Source organism: Paramisgurnus dabryanus, chromosome 3 (genome assembly GCF_030506205.2).
Source record: "Paramisgurnus dabryanus chromosome 3, PD_genome_1.1, whole genome shotgun sequence".
Taxonomy (NCBI): Eukaryota; Metazoa; Chordata; class Actinopteri; order Cypriniformes; family Cobitidae; genus Paramisgurnus; species Paramisgurnus dabryanus.
Window position 1 is genome coordinate 23,687,900 of NC_133339.1, and position 15,875 is coordinate 23,703,774.

At 37.2% G+C, this 15,875-nt stretch overlaps 1 protein-coding gene across 1 annotated transcript in view; it reads left to right on the forward strand.

Annotated features, from left to right (window-relative positions):
- The window catches only part of kcnh4a (potassium voltage-gated channel, subfamily H (eag-related), member 4a), a 30,754-nt gene extending 18,425 nt beyond the window's left edge, over nucleotides 1–12,329 (forward strand). The window contains exons 7-16 of the mRNA XM_065279838.2: nucleotides 608–815; nucleotides 1,096–1,290; nucleotides 1,869–2,068; nucleotides 5,919–6,168; nucleotides 6,815–7,014; nucleotides 7,139–7,177; nucleotides 8,046–8,395; nucleotides 8,598–8,683; nucleotides 8,833–8,909; nucleotides 9,432–12,329. Coding sequence (XP_065135910.1) covers nucleotides 608–815; nucleotides 1,096–1,290; nucleotides 1,869–2,068; nucleotides 5,919–6,168; nucleotides 6,815–7,014; nucleotides 7,139–7,177; nucleotides 8,046–8,395; nucleotides 8,598–8,683; nucleotides 8,833–8,909; nucleotides 9,432–10,334 — 2,508 coding nt within the window. The 3' untranslated portion in view covers nucleotides 10,335–12,329. The remainder of the gene's footprint in view (nucleotides 1–607; nucleotides 816–1,095; nucleotides 1,291–1,868; nucleotides 2,069–5,918; nucleotides 6,169–6,814; nucleotides 7,015–7,138; nucleotides 7,178–8,045; nucleotides 8,396–8,597; nucleotides 8,684–8,832; nucleotides 8,910–9,431) is intronic.
- Nucleotides 12,330–15,875: the final 3,546 nt, after the last annotated feature.

The following is a 15,875-nucleotide window of genomic DNA, read 5'->3' on the forward strand; positions in this document are numbered from 1 at the left end:
AAATGTATTAGCTTGCCCTTGAAATACATTTTGATGTTAACAATTGAATATATTTTTGAATTTGGAAATATATTTAGTTTTAATGGGACACCACTTTTTTAGAGTTAAACATTTGATTTTTACAGTTTTGGAATCCATTCAGCTGATCTCCGGGTCTGGTGGTACCACTTTTAGCATAGCTTAGCATTATCCATTCAATCTGATTAGTCCATTAGCATTGCCCTCAAAAATAACCAAAGAGTTTTGATATTTTTCCTATTAAAAAATAAACTCTTCAGTAGTTACATTGTGTACTAAGACCAACGGAAAATTAAAACGGAAAACTATTTTTTAGGCAGATATGGCTAGGAACTATACTCTCATTCTGCCATATTAATCAAGGACATTGCTGCCATAATATCAGATTCAATGGATTATGCTAAGCTATGCTAAAAGTGGTAGCGCCAGATCCGGAGAAACAATATTCACTTGAGCTTAACATTCTACAAAATGTATTTAGCACATACTTAAAATATTTTTTTGCCCAGAGAAAATTTTTTTTTTTTGCCGTTTAGAAAAAAGTGTTGGTAAGCTTTCATTCTGTACCCAGCGTTTTTGTGTTTTACAGACCTCCCTCGTCCACCTTCTGAAAACAGTGCGTCTGTTGCGTCTCCTGCGATTGCTGCAGAAGCTGGATGGTTATTCTCAGTACAGCGCTGTGGTTCTTACTTTGCTTATGTCTGTGTTTGCTCTGCTGGCACACTGGCTGGCCTGCGTTTGGTATGTCATCGGGCGCCAAGAGCTTGCCAGCAATGATCCCCTAACCTGGGACATTGGTGAGTATTCTGTTGCTTTCTTCAAAGCGTTGCTCTCAACATGAAAATGAGGAAATTGCAGTTACATTGAGGCATATTTCCTTTGTTACATCATTTGATTAAATCCTTCAGTGAATTTGATGCTAAAACAGTGCCAGTATTGATTGACTGCTTACTTAATAAACATTTATGAATCTGCGCAATTCATTCTTAAAAGATCTGCCCAATGTTAGCTTCTCTCATCTGAAAATGAAACTTAGGTGACCTAATTTGTTCCTTTCTTTTCCTGTTGTTTTTTTAGGTTGGCTGCAAGAGTTGGGAAAGCGTCTGGAGACTCCTTACACCAATGGTACAGTTGGTGGGCCGTCGTTACGCAGCGCCTACATCGCTTCGCTGTACTTCACATTGAGCAGTCTGACTAGCGTTGGGTTCGGAAACGTCTGTGCCAACACAGACGCTGAGAAGATCTTCTCCATCTGCACCATGCTTATCGGGGGTGTGTTTAACAGCTCATATTTCAGACCTAATGTATAATTAGCTTGTTTTTGGAAAGTTTGCTACCTATTTGACATAATTGTGTGTCTCATTTAGGGAAAGAATGGTTTTCAATTTAAACATGTACAGTAGAACGCATTGTTCACTGAGATGATTCAGACGGTTTAATTATATGTGACATTAGTTAGCACCATTGTTCCCTCTAAGCTATGTGTTTCTGATGTCCCACGCAGAGAAACGTTCAGTGCAGAAGGCAGACTCAGAAATGATGTGAATTAGTTGGATTTCACTCTTTGTCATGACTCAAGTTAGTGTTAAAGATATCAAGGTTGTATTTTCATATAATGTAAGATGATTTTATGTAGAAAACCGTAAATCACAAAAAAACTTAAGCTGGGATTTCACAAGCAGTGTCATTTCTTTTGAGCAGGGCTAAATGTACAGGCAGCATTATATTATCAGACAGAGATTTCAAGTTTATAGTGGCATATACGTTAGCCAACAGGGATATGTACTCATTATTATATATAAATATTGGCTCTGTCACGGTATGTAACGTCCTCTTATCATCTCTCACAGCGCTGATGCATGCGGTTGTTTTTGGAAATGTGACAGCCATAATCCAGCGCATGTACTCTCGCCGTTCTCTCTATCACACGCGCATGAAGGATCTGAAAGACTTCATCCGTGTGCACCGTCTGCCCCAGCAGCTGAAACAGCGCATGCTGGAGTATTTCCAGACCACCTGGTCTGTCAACAATGGCATCAACGCCAATGAGGTGAGACCCTTCAAATGGCATGTCATGCAATGATGGCTTTTGAACTTTTGAGACATGACTGATTATTTAAACAGTGGCATGGTAGTTTAAATTGCTTTATTGTAGCTCAGCGTATGTCCCTGTAGCTCACTTGCTGGAGCAGGGCATTAGCAGCCCAAAAGGTAATGGGTTCGATCCCTGGGACCACATAGTACACTGATGAAATGTGTACCTTGTAATGCACTTTAAAGGGATAGTTCACCCAAAAATGAAAATTCTGTCATCATTTACTCACTCTCGTGTTGTTACAAACACGCATACATTTTTTTGCTCTGATGAACACAAAGAAAGATATTTAGAGAAATGTTTGTAACCAAACCATCCGTGGGCCCCATTTACTTCCATTGTAGGAAAAAGAATACTATATGTAAATGGGGCCCATGTACATTTTCCAGACTTTTCCATGTTTAAGTGCTATAAATGGGTCCCCAGTGCATCTATCAACCTAGAAAATGTGAAAAAGATCAACCTAGTAACGTAGTTTTGGTAAACCATTCTCTGCAAGCATGTGAAAAATAGGTAATTGAAATTTAGCTCCTCCTGTGATGTCAGAAGGGGATAAAACCGCCCCTTAATCTGCACTATCCAACCACGGCACTGCCATTTAGTACAGAGATCAGCTCATTTGCATTTAAAAGGACACAACCACAAACAGCACATTTTTGCTCACGCCTACAAAGTGGCAATTTTAACATGCTTTAATAAATTATCTATATGGTATCTTGAGGTATAACTTTACATATGTACTCTGGAGACACTAACACTTTATTTTACATATTAAAAAAGTCTTGTGAAATGCCCCTTTAAGTCACTTTGGATAAAAACATCTGTGAATTGTAACAAAATGTAGTAATCTGTGTGAAGTAAATACAATGTCGACACAAAAACAGTTCAAACTGGCCTGGTTTCTGCTGATCTTGCTGGTGTTTCAACACCACTAGCTGACAAGTGCCTTAACCCCCAGTGAACCTGTTTTCTGGCTAATGTTTTAGTTGAATAAAGCGCATGTTATCACAAAACATAAAAAAATCAGTACTGACAGTACTAGACTTCTGTAATAAAAGCCCTAATCACAGTGGGATAACGTACTACTATTATCAGATGAAGGACAATCCATACGCACATCTGGGTCACATCTTTCAATGGAATAATTATAGCGCTGCACGACTGCACTAATACTGAACACCGTCATTATTAGGTCAGAGCAGCAGTAATAATTGAATGGCCCACAATGAAAAGACCCATATCTGATTATAACAGATGAGAGAAGATCTTAGGTGTGTGGGATAAACAAGCGACAAGTGTGTCATGCTTCTAATGTATTCAGTGATTGAGAAACACTGAAAACACTTCAGGCAGTTCACAGGAACTCTTACACCCTTCAGTTGCTGGTAATGCATTTTTAGATCATATTGAGAGAAATCATTCTGATATCTCAAAGAGGGATTACCTCATCAAAAATGTGCAAATTCCTACATTTAAAGGTTAGGAAACCTCTGTAACACCATGACACTTTTTTAATGTTAATTTATGTATTTATTCAGTATTTCCTTTGGGAAAATAAAACATGATTTTTTAATTGCTGGGGTATTGGCATATGGAGCAAAGAAAGATTATCAGAGGGCTTTTGATTGGACATAAAGCTGTAGCGCAAAAACCCAATGAATTTGTGTTCCACTCTAGGAAAACCTACCTAAAGTCATTTTTTGTGATTTATTGCTTTCTGCATAAAATCATCCTACTTAAAGAACATTCGGTGAAAATATAACCATGATATTTGTGTTTAACAAACGTTTGTCCAACAAGATAATCTTTACAGATGAACACAACTTTTATGAAAGTCTAAATTTGTTTGTTTTTTATTCTAGTAAATGCATTAACTTGTTGGACAAATCGTGTAAGTCATGAATGTCTGAAATAAATGTGGGTGGGTGATTCTCACGAAATCCAGATTTAGAAGTGTCCAGCATCAGATTTTTCAAAAAGCCCTTGAAGGCAATTTTTTGCACATATAAGATTAAGGTCTGAACTTACTATAACCATTATTTTTAAAGGATTAAAAAAATATTTCCTATAGAATTATTTAAATTTTTAGATTATCATTATAAAAAATTATCATTACCGCAACATGATATTACATTAAATATATGCATTTACAAACTCATGTTTCGGTAATGAGAACTAAAAAGTTGTCTAGGTACTATGACAAACAAAATTTCAACTTTTATCTGGAGAGAAAAAATAAGAACTGCTTACCTGGTGGCCATATTGAGTGAAAATGTTCCTTGGGGGCTTAAACAAAGATTGAAAATTGTTGCGGAGGATGAGAAAATTGGTCTTGGACACATTTATATTCATTATTGTTGTCCCTACATTTACCAATGATCACAAAATACCACATGTTTCTTTACTGTAAATGTTTATAGTATAACATGCACTGAAGCTTTTTATTTTTTTAGATCTTTTAATTATAAATATTTCCATGTCAAAAAAAAACAAATCCAGCCATGGACACATTGCGGTAATGAATTTTTTTTCCTTAAATGTGGAAAAAACAACAAAATTGTAAGATGTCATTTGAAAACATGTGCAAAATAGTACATGAAGAGATGTTTGTAACTGTATGCTTTTTATTTTGATACTCTTACTTTGCATTTACTTTTTTTATCAAAATGTTTCATGACACCTTGTAAGTCTAATTTCGTGAGAATCACCTGCGTGGGTCCAAAACTTTTCTGGAGTAGATGCCATTTCTTGTATTCTGGTGCCTTAATGAAACAATTGCTTTTATAGCCTAAAAGCTTTGTTTACCTTGTTGTGGTCGTGCAGCAGGCAAAATTAGTAAAAACACGAAATGGAGTTTAATTTATATGGACTCCAAATGAGCCAAGTGGAATGGATTTGAGAAAGCAGCAGTCTGGAAGTCAAGGCTGCAGCTAAAATGTGGAACTGAGTATAATTTATTAGGACAGGGCTATTCAAATCTTACCCTGGAGGGCCGAGCACTACAGAGTTTAGCTCCAACCCTAATCACATTTTACATTTTCAAAATGTAATAGACCACAAACATGAGGATATAAAATCCTAGATTTAACCGTTTTGCACCTATAGTATGTGGTGTGCTATGATGTGTCAAAGACAGCACACCACACACCAACAGATTTTCTCAACTGAGTCTCGACTGTGAACACAGGAAATCATGCAAAATCTCACGAGACTTCACAATATGCATGACAGATGATATGCAGGAAGAAATTTCAATGATAGTGTTTGGAATGATTTTCACAGACAATTCAAGGGGGAAAAAAAAGAAAAGTGTTTTGTCGTTGAGACAGCGGAAAATTAGTCTGTACAAGTTCACTTTTCATCAACTTCACTTTGTGCTGCGCCATGACTGCTTCCGTGTTCCATCATCTCGCTTTCCGATGGATATTGTTTCGTTTCACGTGATAATCTCAAGAGAGTCCCCACACACATCAGAATTTCTGATCGTAAATATTAATCATGTTTAATATTTACGATTTGCGATTGGGGCGGCTCCGTTGTTCTTTCGATCAGGTTCGGACACTCTTAACACACCTCACACCAAGGTTAAATCTGATAAGATAATCTATAGAACCAGCAAGATTACCGGGACATAGCTAGGATTGTCAGAAGGGGGGAAATCGGCCCCAAATCAGCCCGATTATCTTTTGGTGTGTACCCAGCATTAGTTTATGAGACTTTTCCTTTTATCACAGACAGCGTCACTTGTTCTTTTACTTCCTGGCACCATGGGTAATGTAGTCCATCTGTTTTCTCTTTTTTTTAGCTTTTACATGACTTCCCAGACGAGCTCCGCGCAGATATCGCCATGCATCTGAACAAAGATATTCTGCAGCTTCCACTCTTCTCCTCAGCCAGTAGGGGGTGTCTGCGTTCCCTATCTTTGCACATTAAGACCTCGTTCTGTGCGCCCGGCGAGTATCTTATTCGCCATGGAGATGCCCTGCATGCTCAACACTTCGTCTGCTCGGGGTCTCTGGAGGTGCTGAAGGACGGCATGGTGCTCGCTATACTGGGTATGTTTTCTAATGCTGTCAGACAAGAATCCAATTCCAACCAACTTCCTAAAGACAAAGTAGATCCAACAATATTGGTCAATATTTTAAAAAGGTGTTATAGTCAGTACCAACTGCTGTGGTTGTCACAACTGTTTTCAACAGTTTAGTGTGAGTTTAGATTAAAGGTGTACTATGGGTTTTTAGCAGCATCTAGCAGTAATATTGTGAATTGCAACCAACCTTAATTTTCGAAATGCAATGAGAAGCTACAGTAGCTGCCACAGGACAAACATGTCATCAACGTAGGGATGAAACGCGCTCTGTAGAACAGTTTGTCCATTTAGGGCTACTGTAGAAACATGGCGCCGACTTCCATGTAAGGAGACCCGCGGTGTATGTTGATAAAACGGCTCATTCTTAGGTAATAAAAACAGTACAGTTCATTTTGTAAGTTATTTATACACCACTGATAATATAGTTCTGTATACTATATTGCATTTCTGTCAAAGATCCTTGTAAAAGTTACACATTGCACCTTTAAATTAAGGCGATGCACTCAGTTGTATTTTCTGTGGTTTGTCCTTAGTACAATTTAAGTAAGCTGTATTGTGTGGACATCCAACAAGAGGTTGACATACGCACCTGTATGATGGTTTCTGTGTAGGTAAAGGAGATCTCATTGGTGCAGACCTGCCTGGGAAAGATCAGGTGATCAAAGCTAATGCAGATGTGAAGGCTCTGACCTACTGTGACCTACAGTACATCAGTGTAAGAGCTCTTCAGGAGGTTCTTGAACTCTACCCAGAATACAGCAGCCGTTTCAATGAAGATATACACCACAACCTCACCTACAACCTTAGAGAGGTAAAGGACATGTACATGTGTGTATATATATACTGTATGAGGAGCTCAGATGCAGAGCCACTAAATGCCGTCTATGGAAAATTTGAGAAAATGATATTATTAAACGACTGCTGTCTCACAACAGGGCCAGGCCAGATTCACTCGCTCAGCCCGTCTCCCACAGGTAACACAACAGGACACCTTTAAGAGTCCTGTTCATTATTTTGATGTTTTTGTTCTTAAAATCTATTTGCCTTATTCATACAAATGCACCAGCATACTCATATTGATGAAAAAGCCACATTACATAAGCTCCCAATTAATGATCTGCCGCCACTGTGTATGTGAGACATCAGAGCTGGCAGACGGACGCTCATCTGGATGTGTCTGTAACAGGTGAATTAGCAATCTGTTCGTGGCACTGACCCTAATGTCTGAATCCTGTGCCAGCTGTCCTAATGATCAGAACAAAAACACATGCATATAAGAACACCAAATCACTGAAGAACATAATGAGACAGAACAATGACTCATTAGTGATATTAAGTGTTTTTACATTGCATAAACAGATAGATGAGGCAAAAGGGTCTCAATAGCTGGGTTCCCATCCAAACGTGAAGCAAATCTTTTTGAAATTCGCAAAAAAAGAAAAACAAAGAAATTTGAATTTGGTGCATTTCCATCAAGTTGTTTGAGAAACCACCTGAAGCGAGTGTAAAAAACCTTTTTGAGAATTAAGGGATTTTTATCGAGAATTTGCCATTTCCATCACTTGTTATGCAGTTGTCTTAGTGTTTCTCTTGAAATGTATATATCAAAAGACACACAACTGAGTCAACTGTTGATGTAAAGTAAGAGTATATTGCAGAAAAAAAATAATGTGCATGCTTCAGATCATTTGCCCCTACACGAAATTAATGAGAAATACAGACTTTAGTATTTTGGCAAATCTGAGCACAGTTTGACGCATTTAAGAGGACTGGAAATTCACAAACGTTCAAATCAAAGTGGCTTTAACTGAACAAAATTTCCTTTCTTCTCCCTCTCTCCAGGAACGCTTTGACGATTCAAAAGTGCCGTTCATTGTTGAAGACCAAGAAGAGGAACCTGGACAGGATCTGGGCAGAAAACCTCTGCTCTCTGGGTTGGGTGGTCCTTCATCACAGTCTAATCTGAGTGCCATGTTGGGCGAAGAGTTTCGACACCTCGGCATGCTTCGTCTCTGCAAATCCCCCATTCAAAGCTCCCGGGTACAAAGCCCCTCCCAACAGATGGCACTCAATGAGGACCTGTCTCTTGGTACTGTGTCTGCCCCTAGAATAGAAAAGAGCACATGCCATAGGCCAGCCAAACTTCTCATCCCTGCCCTGAACTGTGTCAGCCCACTGGACCTGAGCCCCAGGTAATACGAAACTAGAACTCATTAGGTTATTTTTACCCGTATGTTCTTTGCTGTTGCTATTTACAGTGACACTTCCTCTTTAAGAAATCTGTTTTTACACAATGCTATGAAAGTACTTTATAATGCACAGTCAACCCCAGCATTGGTATTGAGTGCAGATATTGATTATTGAAGAACCGCTGTCCTCATATCCCTTATGTAGGGTTGTTGACGGCATCGAAGACAACGAACATGCATTTCACTTCAACGTCGAGCATAGCGAACTGTCTCCTAACACAGACGTCAAAGGTAAGGTGGATGTTTTTTATATGTAAGACAATTACTTTATGATTTTGATGCAATGCAGATATATATTTTTTCAAACGTTTATGTTTTTGACTGTGTATAAACATTATGCACATAAGGGTGTAACTTATGGATGTTTTTCATCCTTTTAGACCCATTTCAGGTGGGCGCGAACCTGTTGCTTGAGACAGAGGAAGTCAGGCAGAGTCTCCGTCAACTCAATGCAGAGGTATCAGGACAAGATTAATAACAGCAAAAGAACACACATAGGATAAATATAACATCTTTTCAATCGTCATTCAAATACAACATAACTCACAATATGTTCCCGTAGCTTACTTAAAGGGACACTCCACTTTTTTTGAAAACATGCTCATTTTCCTGCTCCCCTAGAGTGAAACATTTGATTTTTACAGTTTTGGAATCGATACAGTTGATCTCCTGGTCTGGCGCTACCACTTTTAGCATAGCTTAGCATAATCCATTGAATCTGATTAGACCATTAGCATTACAGTATGTTAAAAATGACCAAAGCGTTTCTATATTTTTCCTATGAAAAACTTGACTCTTATGTTATTACATTGTGAAAAAGTACCCCCAAATTTGCCTATTGACCTACTAATCATCCCCATACTGATCGGCACCCATACTGACAAAATGTATAGCTTGAATGCACTTTAAGTTGCTTGATTAAAGCATCTGCTAAATGTAAATGTACAATATTTGATTTGATCCTATTTTCTGTTTGCAGATGAACCACCTGAACCAGGAGGTGTCTTCACTGACCAAGGAACTTCATGAAATGATGCAGTTCCTACATAACCACGTGACTCCATCTCACTTCACTTCCTCTTTCACGCCCTTCAGCTCTTTTAACTGTCACACGTCATCCAGCTGCACAAATGTGGGGTCGTCCACCGCTGATTGGTCCTCTCGGCTGAGCTATAGCACGTCTGCTGGTGCATGTTTACAACCGGAGACCTCCATAAGAGATTCTTTAGGATCCAGCCACATGTGCATTTGCGGTGGAAGCCATGCCCAGGAAAGAGGCTCTGTGTTGGGACAGGAATTGGATACAGAATTCCTCCATCAAGCATCCAACACTCACTCAACCTACTCCCATTTTTCTTGCTGCCCTGACCAGGAAAGGGTTGCTACCTTGGGTGTAGAGAGTCAGTCGATACCTTGTCAGACTTCTAAGACCACACCCAACTCACCTTATCTAAGACATCAGACTATCCATACTGGTGAGTCTCTCCTGGGCTTGGCTTCAGCTTTTCCTGACGGTGGATTGGTTCCTCAGGTTAGAAGTGGAGGTTCAACTATCACCCCTAGCAACACATTGCCTCTCTGTACCTATAGCATCCAGAGTCAATCTCATCCTTCCCTGAGCATACAGCTGACCTCTGATATAACTTGCCAGCATTCCAGGGCTTCCACTCCGATACATTCATCCGTTACACCAATCGGCCCATCACAGCCTCTCACAGCTGTCAGTTCACTAACGCATGCTGGGATTTGTAGTACAAACTTGCTGCTTTGTCCCACAGGCCCCAGACAGAATGATCTGGTGGGGTCAAGTCCTATTCATGCACATGACAACATCTTATTGTCAAGTGAAGAAAGGGAAAAACCTGGACCTGCTGAGGAGTGACTTGGCTATTGGAATCTTGAGGATGTAAGGCTAAGAAATTAGGGAAAGGAGCTCAAAAGTGCTGGAAACAGGAGTGATGCATGTATGAGCTAGTTTATGTCTTCTTCTACTGCATGGTTACTGCCTTCATTAAGGTTAAATGCAGTGCATCATGGGATCCGTGTTTTGGGTACTTCTAAGTGTGTCTGACATGTTTTCTTGTAAATGCACATTTTTTATCAGGCTCTTATGTTTAGGTTCAGTAATTTCACTTTAAAGGCAATGAAGAGGTTTTAGTTGTCAAATGTCACTTTAGTTATTTCATTGGTGTTTAACTAATCCGACTTTCTTTCGCGGCAAAACCCTCTAAGTGCATGCAAAACTCTCCACACACAAATTTTCACTGTCCTTTCTTGAATTAAGGTAAAATGATCATATATTCAGTAAATATCCTACACTCTAAAAATGCTGGGCTATTTTCTGTGTTTCTGGGTATTTTTTATATGATGGGTTGTTATTTAACCCATGCTGGATTTTTATTTAACCCAAAATGCTGGTTGTTTTAATCTATTTTTGGATTAAATATTGAAAAAAGTAATGGGGTTAATTTCAACCCAGTTGCTGGGCTCGTAGCTTTTTGACGCATTTTTTAAACTGTATTATATTCAGTAAACCTCCTAAACCGGGTAAAAGAACCTTTTGCACCATGACATATGCGCGCCATCGTTCATAATGTTAATGTTTCTTCTGTGCACTTAGAGGACTTTGCAGGAAAATCGGATTTGGGGTTTAAAGGGATAGTTCACACAAAAAGGAAAATTACTCACGCTTATGTTGTTACAAACCTGTATACATTTCTGTTCTGATGACCACAAAGGAAGATATTTTGAGGAATTTTTGTAACTAAACCATTCATGAGCCCCATTTACTTCCATAGTATTCTTTCTCCTATTATGGAAGGGAATGGGGTTGCAAGGCTTCCTTCGTGTTCACCAAAACAAAGAAATTATGCAGGTTTGTAACAACATGAGTGTGAAATTTTCATTTTTGGGTGAACAATCTCATTATTAGATTCTACCATTTCTTTATAGGCTGAGGGATTAAGAGAATTTAAAGTGAAAGTATTTGATAATACATGCCGTGCGCATTCGTCAATGTCATTATCTTATTTTTGGTGGTGGCGTTTAGTCACTTTTGCATGTCAGCTCTTTGTATATTGTATTGACAAAAACTTTACACTCCCTGATAATGCCAGTTCCAGCGGTTTGCCGCTGTGGCTTCTGATTTTTGCCCACGACCCTTGTTAAAAGATAAATCAGTACTTCACAGTTACAGTGGAAATTGTCCGCCATGAGTCATCAGCCTTGTTTTGTATTTAGGTTAAGTGTGAAATCTGTTCCCACTGTTAGTTTTTATGTTGCTCCACAGAGCATGGTTTTACATTGGCAATTTCATTGTGTAGGTTTTGTACGCTGTCCCTCAGGACTGACTCATGCATCACAAAGTGCCAGATTATTCAGTCTCTGCTCTCACGCTGCATTTCTTCAGAGCCTGATTTTAAAACTCTTAAGTTTTTACAACTTGATACTTGATGAATGTCCTTCTGTTATTATTAATTCTATTACTCAGACATTTCAAAGTGTGTTACTTTTACTAAACTTACAAAAAGCATGTATAAAACAATATAATAACAATGATATAGATTTATTTTGTTGCTGAGCATCTGATTTTTGTCTGATATTTTGGGAAAAAGAAATTTTGTTTTATGCACCATATTTATTCATATATCTTTCTCTATTATGTCCGTTCTAAGGACTTGCAAAATGGGCCTCTTTTATACTGTTGAATAAATCTTAAATTAAAAGCCTTGCAACTGTAAAAAAAATTGCCTGTTAAAAATGTAATCTTCACAGAATAAATCATAAAGTTGTTTGCCAATCATTGCTTTTTTAATGGAGTTGATTTGATTGGCCAATTACACAATAATAAGGCTGTCTGGCCCTAAATAAAAGGTTTTTGTTTTTCTCCACATTTCTTTCATGTGCCTTAATATCTCTTTTAGGTGTGCTGTTTCTATAGGCTAAAAGATACATTTGCATATTACAAAATACCACATAAAGAGCTATAGTGCTAGCTATTTACAGTACTATACTCACATATGAGATGTCAACTATACTGTATATGTTTTTCACTTTTATTTCAATCTTTGATATGGCCTTACTCAGTCAATACACAATATATCAAGGTTATATTTCACAGAAGATGATTACAATAATGTTAAAGGGATAGTTCACTTTAAAATGAAAATTCTGTCATCATTTACTCATCCTCATGTTGTTCTTAACCTGTATGAATTTCTTTTTTCTGATGAACACAAAAGAAGATATTTTGAGAAATGATGGTAAACACACAGCTGTAAGTGACCATAGACTTCCATAGTAGGAATAAAAAAATATGATGGAATTTAATGGGTAACGTCAACTGTATGCTTACCATCATTTATCAAAATATTTTCTTAGTCATTTATCACAATACTTCCAAAATATTTTTTCCTACTATGGAAGTCTATGGTCACTTACTGCTGTGTGTTTACCATCATTTCTCAAAATATCTTCTTTTGTGTTCATCAGAAAAAAGAAATTCATACAGGTTTAGAACAACATGAGGATGAGTAAATGATGACAGAATTTTCATTTTAAAGTGAACTATCCCTTTAAAAGCAATAAATCACAAAGCAATTACATTTTTGCTGGATTTTCACAGACTTGGTCATACACTCTCAGAAAAAAGGTACATAAAGGTACAAAAGTTGTCACTGGGGCATTACTTTAAAAAAAAGAAAATTTTGTACCTAAAAGGTTCATATTTGTACACGCTGGTACTTATAGTCTAGTACCTCATCTGTACTTAAATGGTAGAAATTAGGACGTTTACAATCCCAGTGACAATTAGGTACAACTTTGTACTTTTTTTCTGAAAGTGTATATGCTTAACACGTTTAACATGCACATAGTCGCTTCCATGTTGCACAAATACTGATGCTCTCTTAAGCAGATATTTCTTTAGACGCCCACTATATCTCTCTTTTTTTCTCTCACCCTTTCTCTTTCTGTCTACATCAGGGCTCCAGACACATCATTAGCCGCAGGAGGCTACCCACACACTGCTTGGTTGTGGGATAATCTTACTAACAACCTGTTATCTCTCAGCTCCTCCCCATGGACTCTGTGATGTATGTTGACATGTTGTGAAGTGTTTACAGGGCAGTTTAAACTGTAAAGACTCTGTATCTTTTCTGTGGTTTTTATTTGATATTTAGCTGGCTGATGGGGTAGAGAGTGGGTGTTGTTTTGGCCAGCACTAATCTGCTTCACAATCACTGTAGATTTTTTTTAAATATACAAAAAATTATTTAAAACATTATCAGAGGCACAAACAAAATATATTAGTTTAAGTAAATTAACAAGGAGATAAAACAACGACTTGACCCAGCAGGTATCAGGACTGAAAGGCATAATTGGTTCTAAATTTAAAGACTATATCAACTTTAAATGTAAGTTTTCAACTTTTCGCCATAGTATAATAATAATTGTCTTTGAATGTTTAACATTTTCTTAGATAATTAGTAGAAACAGTTGCCAGTGTGTCAGAGTAAACTTTTGCCCAGTTATTAATAGTAGCCTATAAAGTAGTTGTTAAGAAAATGCGAGCATATGCACATTCACCGCCTCCGCACAGTTTTAATGACACGCTGCTCTTCACATAGACCTACCACTGCGGTAATAAGGGGATATTTTTAATAAGCATTATACGAAATATCATATTTAAAGGAACAGTATGTAGGATTGTGGCCAAAACTGGTATTGCAATCACAAAACGTGTGGCTGAAACTGGTGCTGCAATCACACAGCTGGTGGCCAATATACCAAACGACAACATAAACATCAGTTGAGGGCTGCAACTCCACTTTTTAAATGACAATATCCTGGCCGGACTGCTGTTGTCAGTGATATAAGTATTTGAAATGAAAAGGATTTCTTAATGTCTAGTGACATTTCAGGGCCATTTAATGATTAATTGATATAAATTTCTTACATACTGTTCCTTTAATTACTACTATGGATGGAAACTAAATAAAGGATATCAAAAATATCAGAATCATCGCAATTCAGTTGTTTTGGGGGTCTTATATTTTGGCGTTACTCTTCCTAAAGAAAACAACCGATTTCAACACAAATATAAAAATGAAGGGATAGTTAAAGGGATAGTTCACCCAAAAATGAAAATGTTGTCATAATTTACTCACTCTTATGTTGTTACAAAGACACAGAAATTTCTTTGTTCTAAAAACACGAAGGAAGATATTTTGAGAAATGTCTGTTTGTGGACCCCATTCGCTTCCATAGTAGAAAAAAAGAATACTATGGAAGTAAATGCGGTCCACAAACGGTGTGGTTACAAGCATTTCTTAAAATAACTCCTTTGTGTTCATCAGAACAAAGACATTTTTACAGGTTTGTAACAACATGAGAGTGAGAAAATGATGAGAGACTTTTCATTTTTGGGTGAACTATCCCTTTAACCCTTTAAATGAAAATTATGTCATCATTTGCTGACCCTCATGTTGTTCTAAACCTGTATGAGTTTCTTTATTCTGTTGAACACAAAAGAAGATATTTTGATATGATGGTAAGCACACAATTGATGGGTACCCATTGACTTCCATAGTAGGATAAACAAACAGGCTACCGTCAATTGTGTGCTAATTATCAATTATTAAAATATTTTCATTTGTGTTCAATAGAAATAAAAAAACTCACAGAGGTTTCGATCAAAATGAGGGTGATGACAGAATTTTCATTTTTGGGTGAACTATCCCTTTAAATTGTCAATTAATACGCGTGTAGCGCCCCAGCTTGGTGAAAACTGCTTAGTACATGATACTGAATTACACTTGAGGCTGTTTTGACATTTTCCATCACAAGTCACTTAACATTTGAATTCGTCTTGTTTCGTTTTGTATAGTTTTTAATATCTTCATGTCTAGAAATGACTGCATTTACATTGAAATTAAAATAATATTTAAAATATGTTTGTTGTAATAATGTTGTTATTTTGCCGGGAGTCAATAAAGTAAAATATAAAAAACATAATATTTTTTTTAATTGATGAAATTAATAACGAAAATTTTTAATAAAGGCAAACGTACGGATAAGTACAAATCAAAGCATTTGATTTCACAATTATTAACATTTATTATCTCTTAAAACCAATTAAATATTGTAAACAAGTCACTTATCCGTTAACACTGATTGTAGGAAAACCTTTTTTTTTCTTTTAGATTAAACTTTATTGTCATTGTGCATAGTACAACAGATAGCACTGTAAAATACAATGAGCGTCTAATCAGAAGTATGGCTCGTTTCACTTAATTATTAAACGATAATCGGTTTGGTACCTAATAAAAGGGTAAAGAAAGGTCCCTAGTCTAAATGAACATTAACTGTAATACATTTATTGGCCAACACCACGCCTGTCAAAACAAGCACCGCCTCGTCGGAA